The 12,928-nt window shown below is 40.8% G+C and overlaps 1 protein-coding gene across 2 annotated transcripts in view; it reads left to right on the top strand.

Moving 5' to 3' along the window:
- Positions 1-12,416, top strand: part of AVIL (advillin) — a 42,880-nt gene extending 30,464 nt beyond the window's left edge. The window contains exons 15-21 of one of the 2 annotated variants that reach the window (XM_060762818.2): positions 1,474-1,619; positions 3,361-3,505; positions 5,024-5,212; positions 6,392-6,460; positions 8,251-8,388; positions 9,894-10,026; positions 11,792-12,416. In XM_060762818.2, the coding sequence (XP_060618801.2) occupies positions 1,474-1,619; positions 3,361-3,505; positions 5,024-5,212; positions 6,392-6,460; positions 8,251-8,388; positions 9,894-10,007 (801 nt within the window). In that variant the 3' untranslated portion in view covers positions 10,008-10,026; positions 11,792-12,416. Of the gene's footprint in view, positions 1-1,473; positions 1,620-3,360; positions 3,506-5,023; positions 5,213-6,391; positions 6,461-8,250; positions 8,389-9,893 lie in introns of both variants that reach the window. The other variant, XM_067464283.1, reaches the window with a different exon arrangement.
- The last annotated feature ends 512 nt before the right edge of the window (positions 12,417-12,928 follow it).

Below are 12,928 nucleotides of genomic sequence, written 5' to 3'. Positions count from 1 at the left end.
AACAATTTAATCAAATCCATGAATAATCAAATCCACAAAAATCAAACTTACAAACATGATGGGCTGATTGTGCATCAGTGCTGTGACTTCTGAAGGATGCTAGTAGGTCTTAGCGCTGGTTTAATGATTTTGCATCTGTTAATAGGGACATAGTTAGAGGCTTCTGTGATTTGGCTCATTCTTGGCAAGTCATGGAATGATCATACCTCAAAAGACTCAGAAGCTATATGACGTTGGTGATATATGATTCAACCTAGCATAGTTACATATGCAGAAGTACTACGTGATATTAGCCCATAGGATTGCAGCCATGAAACATCAACATTTGTCAGTTGGAAGGATGGACCTCAACGTCCATTTAACAATAAAAGAAATTCAGTCTTTTGCTTTTGAAGTGAAGTGAAGACGCTGAATTTCTTTTTCTGTTAAATGGAAGTTGGGGTCCATCCTTCCAACTGACAGAAGTTGACGTTTTATGCTGCAATCCGATCTTGTCACCAAACACCAAATTTTTTGGAGATCTGAAGTTCAGTTTGATAAAACTCTGAAATGTATGGAGCAACAGTCTGTGATCATGTCTAGGAGAAGGCAGGTCTAGGTGGCAGCACCTTGGAGGCAATGGTAATTTGTTTAAAGAACATAATGTATGTGCTACACAGTCTGTCCCTACATTTTTATATTACTAGATGCCTTTGGGGATACCAAAAAATGACTATTCTGTTGAGCATGGGAAAAATGGACTGGGCTGTGGCGCACTTGGCTAGGAGTCAGGTGCATTAAATCACCACTGAGTTCAAAGCCAGCCCAGGTCAGAGTAAGCTCCCGACCATTTGTCTAGCTTGCAGTTGAGCTTCGCAGCCCGAAACACAGTTGCATTTGTCAAGTAGGAAATTTAAGTACCACTTATGCAGGGAGGCTAATTTAACTAATTTATGACACCATAAAAATCTCCAGCAGTGAGCGAAAGAATGAGGAAGTTCTCCATCAAGGACTTAGTGTAATAAGTGGACCATGAAGAGACAGCTCCCTTGGTGGCTGCAATTTGAGCATACCCTCATGAAGCTTAAATTGGCTCTGTGTTTGTCTATATATGTTGTGTATTTATGGCATTGAATGTTTGCCATGTATATGTGCACTGTAATCCACCCTGAGTCCCCTGCGAGGTGAGAAGGGCAGAATGTAAATACTGTAAATAAAGAATAATAAATAAATTACTTTCCCTTTTTAAAACTGCTGTCAACATGTTTAGAGGACTCAGGGCACTGTAGTCAAAAAGGTAGATTTCACAAACCTTGACGTTTCATCACTTATGTGACGTAAGATGCTGTTTCAGGTTTGCTTCAGTTCCCTTCTATAGATGGAACAGAGCAAGGATGAAATAGAGCAAAGAAAACATCACCATGTCTTTTGTTTCAAGCAACACAAAGTCTTGGACTGTCCTGTCATGTCTCACTTCTGTGGTTTTCATGTCAGGGTTCCAGTGGTGATGAAAGAGAGATGGCCAAGCAGCTTGCCACCATTATTTGTGATGGCCTTCAAGAGACCGTGGCAGAAGGACAGGAACCAAAGGAGTTTTGGGAGCTGCTGGGAGGCCAGGCTCCTTATGCAAGTGAAAAAAGGTACCTACATCCCAGCTCTCAACAGGATGGAGGCTGATATTCACTGGCGTTAGTTGAATGAATTAGCTTACACAGGTCATTAACAGGATTCGTGCCTCACCTCCTGAGGTTGGGGAATAAATCCTGTTAATGACAAATGCGAGCTTAAGTCAAACATAAACTTGACATACATCTTTAATTAAGTATTACGGAGAGTGGAATCTTCTTTCACCTTTTGCAAATGACATAATCCCCAGTACTCATGTTTTCTCTGCAATTTTCTTTGCACCCTCCCTGGCCATTCAGTATACTGGGAAGAGGATTGAACTGCTCTCTGCCTACAGGTTGAGTGTTGGACTAGGACACCAAATCCCAAATCAACCCTGAAAACTCACTTGCCGATCTTGGGCAAGTCCTATCTTCCCAGCCCCAGAAGAATAAAAAAAACATTCTCATCTGAAATCCTGCCACAAAAAAACAATGAAAAGGTCACCATAAATTGGAATTGACTTGAAGGCACTCAATTAAATATATATATTATCCAGTTTTATTTATTATTTAAAATGTTTCAGCCAGATGGATGGCATCTCACACCATCAAAAGTGTTTCCTATTCTGATTCTTAATATATTTTTTCTGGTAAGAAATATAAAGCAGCTGTGGAGAAAAAACATATGGGTTACAAATGGAAGATGATGTCATCTCACATCTGTAAAATTCTGAAAATGACACAGGCAGCTGCACAGTTCAAGCTTTATCTGGAAACACCTTTGAGAAGATGCGCAAACCAATTGTGCAGATGTGGATGATTATGGAGGGAATTAATCTCAGGCCTCAATTGTGTATAATAATATATTATAGAGGAGGCCAATTATTAGTTGTAAATTAAGGTAACCGCCACCAACGTGAGGTATTTGAGGTATCACCGATGAGATCTGGCTCTACAGACGCAGGTTAGATGAGATGAGACAATTTTTAACAAAAGATAACAAGTTTATTGTGTACAAAGCGTATGGTTGCAGGCTGTTAAGTAACTTATAGAACTTTGAATGTCACTTGGTTTTAATATAGTCCACTCTTTCAAATAACACAGCTCGTGGCCAACTTTTACTGAGGTGAAGCTCTTTAGTGAACAATGTTTCCCACTATAACTAGCCTTCCAATTTGATCTTTCCTTGATCAAATCTCTGATCTCTAGTCCTTCCTTGACTAGGGATCCTAACAGGCTTCCTTTAGTCTTCCTTGACTAAAGAAACTGGCCAGGTTTCTCTCTTCAGCCCTTCTAGACTGAAAAACCTCCAGCTGCTCACACACACCTCTCTCCCAGGCTTTTCAAGCCTCCACTCTCTCACACACACTCACACTCTCTCTGGTCCTTTTCCAAAGAGCCTATAACTTTTCCTGCTTGGCTCCGCCCACTTCTCACTCTCCTGAGCTAGCCTGCCTGGTCTCCTTGGCAACGCTCACTGTGGATTCAAACCAGATAACTCTAGTTTTAGCTACTGTTACAAACACAAATATATACTCTAACAGTTAAACACATACATGGTATCAATGACTTCTGCACAACCTTAAACTTGAAATCTAAATACTTGCCTTTTTTGGATAGTGGTAAAAAATGAATAGGTTTGCATTCAGAATTTGTTTGTTTTCTGGATAGGGTGAACATGCTGTTAGTTTTCATTTGGGAAATCTTTCATCTGCACACCCAGGAAATGAGACTGGGAGGGTCTTTCTCCCAGTAACGCTATTCTATCTTTCAGGCTGCAGCAGGAAGTCCCGGATCACCCTCCCAGGCTTTTTGAATGCTCCAACAAAACTGGACGTTTTGTCGTCACTGAGATAACTGACTTCACCCAGGATGACCTCAGTGAAAGTGACGTTATGTTGCTGGATACCTGGGACCAGGTATGGCTGGAACTGGAGTGTGAAGTTCTCCAGAACTTGTACATCTCTTATTCTGTTGTCATGGTGTCATATATATCTCCTGATGTTATTTCATTCTGTTAGGGAGTTTGAGGCAGCTGAAGGTCCATTTTATTTGTCAGGAGAGAGGACTTGGAGGTCTGCAGCAACTTTTAAGGCACAGTTGGGCTACTCAATGTTGCTGAACAAAAACTGCTCCCTGCTGTAACCAGGACAGGGAGTGGAGAGAGATGATGGGAGCTGAAATCCAATAATAAGCGGAGGGCCACAAGTTGACCACCTTTGATTTAATATACTCTTTTCAAATGGAAGGCAGAATCATCTGGATGTTGTTGGGCTGCTACTCCTATGAGTCTTCGGTCACATTAGGAATGCTGAAAGGTATAATATTGAAAGTTTACAAAGCAGAAACACATGGAGAGCCACATCACTTCTACCTCTGCTTTTTAAAAAAAAAACCATTCTCAGGATGACAAGGAAAGGCAAGGTATGATGAAGATGGAACATGACATACTTCAAAGTCAGTAGATCCAAGAGTACTCAAGTCCAGAACAGCATACTAGCTACTTCCCTCAAAAGCATTAAGCTCCTGCTGCTATGGGGAAAAACACTGCAAAGTTTTATAGAGGAAGAGTTGGATCATAACCATTAATAACATTTAGCTTTCTCCAGATGGCTACCTCCTGTCATTCCTACTCAGCATGAGAGCCAACTATAGCAGTTCTAATGCTGGGTCGGACTTGGAAGATATACAATTTAATCCTTCATTAAGCTAGGAAACTGATCTTAGGCCAGTCTCTTGGGTCTCTCTTTTGCTGTCTGACCCACTGCATAAAATTATTGTGAGGATAATGAAAGAAAGAGTAGTGTGTCAAGCTTTGAAATCCTTGAACGCAACTCTGAGGGACATCTGGTTGGAGAAGGCTGTTATAAAGCATTATTGTTAGCAGTGGGACCTTCAGCCTGAATAAGCCACTGGGTGTCTGGAGACAGACAATAAGCTTTTGAACTTTCCTGAAATAACAGGCCTACTGTTGGAAGTAGTGCAGAGATAAAGAGATTTAGGAAGGGACATGGAGATGCCATCTTGACCTTTCCCTTTCATGGTAGAACTTCTGTACATTATTCCAGTGAATAACATGTAATAATACAGTAGAGTCTCGCTTATTCAATCTTTGCTCATCTAACGTTCTGTATTATCCAACGTAGTCTGACTCCCGCCCTGATCCACAGCCGTTTCAATACATTGTGATGTTTTTGGTGTTAAATTCATAAATATAGTAATTTCTACATAATGTTACAGTGTATTGATTTGCTTTTTCTGACGATTTGTTGTAAAACATGATATTTTGGTGTTTAATTTGTAAAATCATACTGTAATTTGACATTTAATAGACTTTTTCTTAATCCCTCCTTATCATCCAACATTTTCACTTATCCAACATTCTGCCAGCCTGTTTATGATGGATAAGCGAGACTCTATTGTATTTCATTTTCTAGATTTTCTTATGGATCGGGAAAGAAGCCAATGCAACAGAGAGGAAGGAGGCATTGACAACAGCTCAAGAATATCTGCAGACCCACCCCAGTGGGAGGGAGACTGATACTCCCATCCTGATAATCAAGCAAGGCTTTGAGCCTCCCAACTTCACTGGATGGTTCCTAGCTTGGGATCCCTATCGGTGGAGTGTAAGTGCAGAGTATTCCTCAAATATTTTTGGGGTTTTTTTTCCAGGGATACTTTTATGCTGCTGATGTCACATTGATAAGAAAGTACCACAGTCTGAAAGCAGTAAAATATATATTATGTGAATGTGATTACCTGTTAAAAATAGGTAAACATCCCCAAGGTATTTGGTAAAATTCTTGAAAATTGCCAATATGTCGAGATTTGCCAATTTGAACTTGAATGTTGAATTTCTTATTGAAACATGAAATGATATTATAAGATTTAAACTCTGAGTGCTTTAGATTTTAGTTTATAGTATTAAAACATAAGCCCCAAAACCTCAGGCTCCTGCTAAAATTAAAATTGTATTAAATTGTTGATCACCTAGTGGCATGCAGTCCCCTTTCCTTCTGCAACTTCCCTCTATCTGTCCCAGAGGCTATAGAACTCACCAGGTCAGATTTAAGGTGTGGGGCATCTTGAGGAGGGACGAGGGAAAGGGGGTCCCACGTCATGAATCCAGGTTTGCTTGCACAATATTGGATAACACCACTGAAAGTTGATCCTTCTGGTGTTCGAACTATGAAAGAAGTTAATTGTATAAATGCAATCTGAGGGCAAGACTGGTTTTCCTAGCTGGGTATCCCAAGTTTGTGATGCAAATAGATTCCAGTTCCCAAGTCTAGCATAGTTTTACTAAAACTGGTGCCACTAACATGTTGATATGGATGTAGCAAGCCCTACATGGGAGGTCCAGCATCAAAACATTATTCTGCTTGTGGGTTTCTTGAAGAAGCATCTGGCTGACTACTGTCAGAAGGACAATGCTAGAGAAGATGGGGCTTTGTTTTTATAGTTTATGTCTTTCTACATTTTGCCAAATGATGACCTAATTGTGATTCAGAATGTGTCCATGGTTAAACTCTAGGGAGTACAACTATATTGTGCTCCCAACACCTAACATTTTTTCCATGTCAGGAGCAACTTGAGAAACTGCAAGTTGCTTCTGGTGTGAGAGAATTGGCTGTCTGCAAGGACGTTGCCCAAGGGACGTCCAAATGTTTTGATGTTTTACCCTCCTTGTGGAAGGCTTCTCTCATATCCCCACATGGGGAGCTGGAGATGACTGAGGAAGCTCATTCGCGCTCTCCTCCTAACACCTAACACAATAGTACCCTAAATCTGTTCTGTTCTTTCAGGAAGGGAAGACATACGAGCAGCTGAAGAAAGAACTGGGAGATGCCAACGCCACCATCAGGATCACAGCTGTGAGTTGAAGATTTGCTTCTCCAAGCATGCAGTTCACCCCATGGTTAAGAAGCAGGCCTGCCTACTTGTTAGGAAGAATGAGCTGACCAGCTCAATCCTCACTTCTAGGGTGTCATAGAAGAGAAGCAAGTTCTTTATTTGTTGTTATTGTTACTGGGGAATGAGAAGAACCTCCAGAATAAATTGGTTGCCTTTGGGTGTCTTTTAGTACTTCAATGGTTGTTTTGCAACAGATTGGTGACCTCACTAAATTTCAGGCAAAACAAAGATGTATAAAGAATGGAGAAAGTTGTCTTACCCCAATACAGACTATATGGTCTGTTTAGCTCAGTGCTGCTCCTCTGACTGACCACTGATCTTCAGTGTCTTGGGCAGGGTCTGTTCAGTCACATACTTTTTAAGAGCCTTTTTCAGTTGGAGAGCCTAGGAACTGAACCCAGAGTGTCACTAAGAGGTGGTCTCTCACCTACTATTATCATAGAGATTAATGCAGCCAGGATACCATCATAGAATCACAGAATCATAAAATCTGTGAGTTGGAAGAGACCTTGTGGACCATCCAGTCCAACCCCCTGCCAAGAAGCAGGAAAATCACATTCAAAGTATTCCTGACAGATAGCCATCCAGCCTTTGTTTAAAAAGCCTCCAAAGAAGGAGACTCCACCACAGGAAGTTCTTCCTCTCACAGGAAGTTCTTCCTAATGTTCAGGTGGGATCTCCTTTCCTGTAGTTTAAAGCCATTGTTCCACGTCCTAGTCTCTAGGGTAGCAGAAAACAAGCATGCTCCCTTCTCCCTGTGACTTCCCCTTATATATGTATACATGGCCATCATGTCTCCTCTCAGCCCTCTCTTCTGAGAGCTAAACATGCCCAGCTCTTTAAGCCACTCCTCATAGGGCATGTTCTCCAGATCCTTGGTCATTTTAGTCGCCCTCCTCTGGACACATTCCAGTTTGTCAACATCTCCCTTCAATTCCTGTGCCCAGAACTGGACACAGTGTGATTCCAGATGTGGTCTGACCAAGGCAGAATACAGGGTTAGCATGACTTCCCTGGATCTAGACACTATACTCTTATTTATGCAGGCCAAAATCCCATTGGCTTTTTTTTTAGCTGCCGCATGACATTGTTGGCTCATGTTTAACTTGTCCATGAGGACTCCAAGATCTTTTTCACATGTACTGCTGTCGTCCCCCATTCTGTATCTTTGCATTTCATTTTTTCTGCCAAGTGGAGTATCTTGCATTTGTCCCTGTTGAACTTCATTTTGTTAGTTTTGGCCCATGTTCACCTGTCAGCTACAATAATTATAACTCAAGAGATTTTTTGGAATAGTGCAATCTAGTCATTTCCAACCTAGAATATTGCGATATGAAACAGATTAATCAACAGGATAAAAGACAAATGGCTTCTTAAACCCCCAATTATCCATTTGTAAAGGCGTTTGCCAACTGTCACCCAGGACTGCTCCTCTGAAAAACACTTTGTGGGAAACAAATCCTTTTGCTTGGCCCCTGAGTAAGACAGGACTGAATCAATTAATTGTGTTTGTGTGGAGAAACCATCTTCAGATCTACAAACATTCGCACAGAAGCCCAGAGGCAGACATCTATGGGAATGGATGGTTTTTAACCATCAAAAATAAGTCTTTTGGAGGGTGCAGTAGTAAGCCATGCATTCCTTTTAATTTCTGGGTAAGACTGAGCATCAATTACTGCAAAGGTATGAGAAACACTGGTATAAAATCTGTTATCAAAGTTGCATTTAGCAAACTATCTTTGTTGTTTAGAATCTGGATGGTTCATCTCTTACATCAAAATCAGGGAACTTGAATGGTAGCAGCAGCAAACACCAAACCTACCCTCTGGAAATTCTGCTGTCCAGTCGAGATGAACTGCCTGAAGATGTGGATCCTGCTAAGAAGGAGGTGAGGTCTCTTATGGCAATGTAGTCTTTAGAAAGAGCACTTAGAGCTTGAATCCAGTTAGACATGCCCATAGCTCAAGGTTACGAGAGCTGTGTGTCATCATAGGTCAGCCCTAGTTAGTACAAGCAGTCCCCGAGTTACAAACATCTGACTTACAAATGACTCATAATTAAGAACAGGGCTGAGACAACAGGAAGTGAGATAAATCTACCCTTATTTCTGGAAGAGGTCTTATGGGGAAACTTGTCTCCACTGAAGCTTCATCACTAATCCTTGTTTCCCCAACAAGCCAATTTTTTGAAAAAAAAAAATTCTAACCAGAGCCGCGTACAGGGAGCATACAACTCCTCTGCTGCGCCAGCTCCACTGGCTGCCAATATGCTACCAAGCCCAATTTAAAGTGCTGGTCTTGGCCTATAAAGCCCTAGATGGTTCTGGTCCAACTTACCTGTCCAAATGCATCTTCTCTTATGACCCTATTAGAACTTTTAAGATCTTCTGGGGAGGCCATGCTCTCGGACCCACCTTCGCATGTGTAACTGGTGGGGACAAGAGACAGGGCCTTCTCTGTGGTGGCCCCTCAGCTGTGGAACTCCCTCCCCACTGACATCAGGCAGGCCCCATACCTTCTGGGTTTTAGGAAAAGGCTGAAGACTTGGCTCTCTGCACAAGCGTTCGAAGAATAAGTTAGTTTCGACGTGGTCTGGATTAAGGTTTATGGACAAATTAAACCAAGCTCTTTAAATGCTTTTAAAATTTGTATACTGATGTATTTTATGATTGCTAAGTGTTAATTGTTTTTAATTTTTATTCTTAGTACTGTTAGTATTGTTAGTACTAGTTTTTACCTGCACTGAATTTTTGCCGGAATTGTAAGATACCTTGAGTCCCTTCTGGTGAGAAAGGTGGGGTAGAAATGAAATGAAATAAACAAATAAAATCCATTATCACAGGGGCAGAAAGTTGTTTATAACTTGGAGACTGCTTGTACTTGGATAAGGCACCACCAATGAGTGCCAGATGTAGTAGACAATATTTTAGGGGAACTGGCAAAACCCACCTCTGAGTTTTGCTTGCCTAAAAATCTTCTATGTTGCTGAGGGGGAGGAATCGTGTTGGCTGTTCCTCGAATTTTGTTATGTTGAATTTGTATGTTTTGACTTACATACTGATAAAACTTAGGAACAAACATGCAGAAACTATTTTGTATGCAACTCAGGAACCGCCTGTATTAGCTACTGTGCCAGCATGGTCCTTAGCTTGCCCGACACAATTGTCTCCATCCAAAGCAGGATCTCCAACATCCTATCTACCTTGTGATCCGTGACACCCCTGGGCAGCCATATGTGAAAAACAGGCTATGATTAAGAATGAGCCTCACAAAAAGCAGTTTATCACAGTCATGTACTATTATTGGGTTGTGTAGAACTATCTTTACTTGGTTAGGAAAAGGACAACACTTTTCCTTTCCTCATGCAAGGGATGTTGTTTTTCCCAAATCACAGAGCTTCCTATCAGAAGATGACTTTGTGAGAGTCTTTGGCATCCCCATAGAAGAATTCAATGCCCTCCCCACTTGGAAACAGCTCAACATGAAGAAAGAAAGGGGGCTTTTCTGAAGAAGCAACATTTCCAGAGGTAAAGAAGCCACCAATACTTTTGAGGGCAGGCCCCAAATCAGAAGCACCTTCACCTACAGCAGTTGCTGCATTCTTTCTTGCAATGATATGTATCCCATTTGTGCCTAACTGCGCTTTGAATGCTGGTTTTATATCCTAACTCAAGCCTGGGAAGCTTCGTTTTTCAATTTTTGACTTTACAAGCCGACATTGGCGAGCCTAGTAATGCAAGTGAAAAGGCTCAGAAAAAATGGTTTACAACAAAACCATTCCTCCTTGCTCTCGACTAAAGCTTTGTAAAAATAAGGAGCTGAACCTTTCTTAAAAATCCAGGCTATGAGAAGACTGCAAAACTGGCTTCTTGTTTGTTTTATTTAAAAAATATACAACAAATATTAAAATAGTCTTTATTGTCAATATAGTTGGCTTTCTACATTTGCAAGTTTAGTTTTTGCAGGTTTGAATACTCATGGATTTCTTTAATGTGCTCACCCTAGGCATTTCTAGGTCTTCAGCATAATTATAGAGTTGAGTAGGAAGTCTTGGAAATTCTTAAGAGAGGTGTTCTCTCAAGTAAACAAAATAAAAAAAATAGCATTTATATTCTGTTTTTCCACTTTTGCAGTGGTCATTCATCCCTAAACCCTGCAAAAAATCAGGGTCTATAAAACATCATCCCACCCTATCAGTCAAACGCATCTAATTCAGCAGCATTTTATGTGCTGGGAAGTATCTACTAACTGCTGTGAGGTCCAGCTCCCATGGAGCCTTTGACCCTGTTTGTGGATCCTTAGAGACCCCCAGGAATAATTGGCTTTTTTGGGGTGGAGAGATATTTAACAACATATCTTTTTTGTAAATTCTGGGAGCTGGAAGTGGAGGGTTTTTTCCCCCTCAGGCCCACTAAAGTTGCCTACAATGTTGAGTCTCAACATTCAATCTCTAAAACAGCTAATTGTTTCAGCATATTTTGCCAAGGCCATGGGGGACAACTACATATTCTCTCCCTGAGAGGTAAAGAAGAGGCACTTTTCATAGTGACTGTTCATAAGTTTCAAGCAGTTTATGCTGCCTTCAAAGTCCATCCTCCCACGAGTTACCTACATACAAGAAGGGACCAGCCCAGTGCCAAGGAAATCACATGTTGCCTACCATCTCCTCTGAGTTGCTGAGCAAAAGCACGGCTATGAAAAGAATATATATGTAACACACTGATAAATATATAAAAGATGCAAAGTGTTGAATCTGGTTTACTTTTGGAATGAATGTTATTGTTTTTTAAATTTCCGTAATACCTACCAACTTTCCACATTTTTTTGTAATGCAACGGATGGATCTGTGCTACATGCAGTAGCATCCCAACAGGCCTATCACACCTGCCCTTTGCAACAGAGGAATGGCTGAGACAGTGGTATGCAAGACAGAAGAGGAAATCTAAGACTCCTTCCACACAACTGAATAAAATCCCAATTTTCTGCTTTGAACTGAAATATATGGCAGTGTAGATTCAGATAACCCAATTCAAATTAGATATTGTGGGATTTTCTGCCTTGATATTCTGGGTTATATGGCTGTGTGGAAGGGCCCTTAGCAACAGTTAATGGCGGACAAGATCCAATCTTCCAGCTGATGTTGTATGACGATATCCATGATGACCCCAGCCAGCATAAAATGGTGATGAATGCTGGGTGTGGTCATTCAAAATCATCTAGAGGACCAAACTTTTCCTATGTTTACACTAGATATAAGAACAAAGGGAGCAGTATCTTATATTTTTTAAAAAGATGCAGCATTTGCTCAAGTTTCCATAAGCCACAGAAGGGAACTTCAGTGGTGAAAACAACCCAAGCTCATCTCAATTATAAGGAAGTTCCTTCAAATGGCAGAAACTGAAGGAGTCGCAAAACAGAGGCAAGGTGTTGGAGAACAGATGTGTGCACCAGATAGTTTGCACTTCTGCCCATGATTGCAGTAGATGTTGTCTTCTCACCTGTATCAAAGTAAGACTAAAGGCTAATTCTGCCTTATATGCACATGTAGACTGTGGTAGGGATGGAAGATGCCATCATGTTCTTCACTGCAGGCAACAAAATGTCTTGAGCCAGGTGCAAAGCACACAGGCTAGAAAATCCAATTGAAAGATGTAGGTGCCTTGGCATATACAGTAGACTTTCAGTTAACTGGGAGATTGGTGGATGCCAGATAAATGTAGGTTCTGGTTACTTGAGAGTTACTATTACAAACAGGTCTAACTAATACTATACTCCATATTATACCTTACCATTCACTCTGTAATTACTTGATATTAATACTGAAATAGAGAAATTAAAAGCAATTAAGATAATAAAGACCAATTTAATTTAATGTAACACAGTTCCTCTGTATTAAAAACAGCTTTGTGACTTTAAAGTGTTATTTCTTCAATTCTTTTGCAAGATGCTCAAGAGTTCCTATTGCTTTAGTTCTGGTTAACTAAGAGTCTACTGTACTTTGCAGCCATGCTTCAGCAGTCCGCTGGTTTTCAACATGTTTTACAAAACCCTAGTTCAATACATTGGCGCCACACACAGCATGTAACAGGCACATAATGTTCTTGCGAAAAACTGCTTGTGAATTGTTTTCATATCATTCTCACTGGAATCTCCCCTATCTCATTCAGCTATTAACATTTACGATGCATGTGGGTGAACTACAACTCCCAAAATCGTGGGTCAATCCTCACCAAACCCTGTCAGTAATCAAAATTGGCCACATTGGGTCTCTGTGCCAAGTTTGGTTCAATTCCATCACTGGTGGAGTTACGAATGCTCTTTGATTGTAGGTGAACTACAAATCTCAGCAACTACAACTCTCAAATGACAAAATCAATCCTCCCTACCCTACCTGTATTCAAATTTGGACGTATCAGGTATTTGTGCCAA

The sequence above is a fragment of the Anolis sagrei genome, chromosome 2, assembly GCF_037176765.1.
Source record: "Anolis sagrei isolate rAnoSag1 chromosome 2, rAnoSag1.mat, whole genome shotgun sequence".
Classification (NCBI taxonomy): Eukaryota; Metazoa; Chordata; class Lepidosauria; order Squamata; family Dactyloidae; genus Anolis; species Anolis sagrei.
This window is presented reverse-complemented; position numbering and strand designations above follow the sequence as displayed.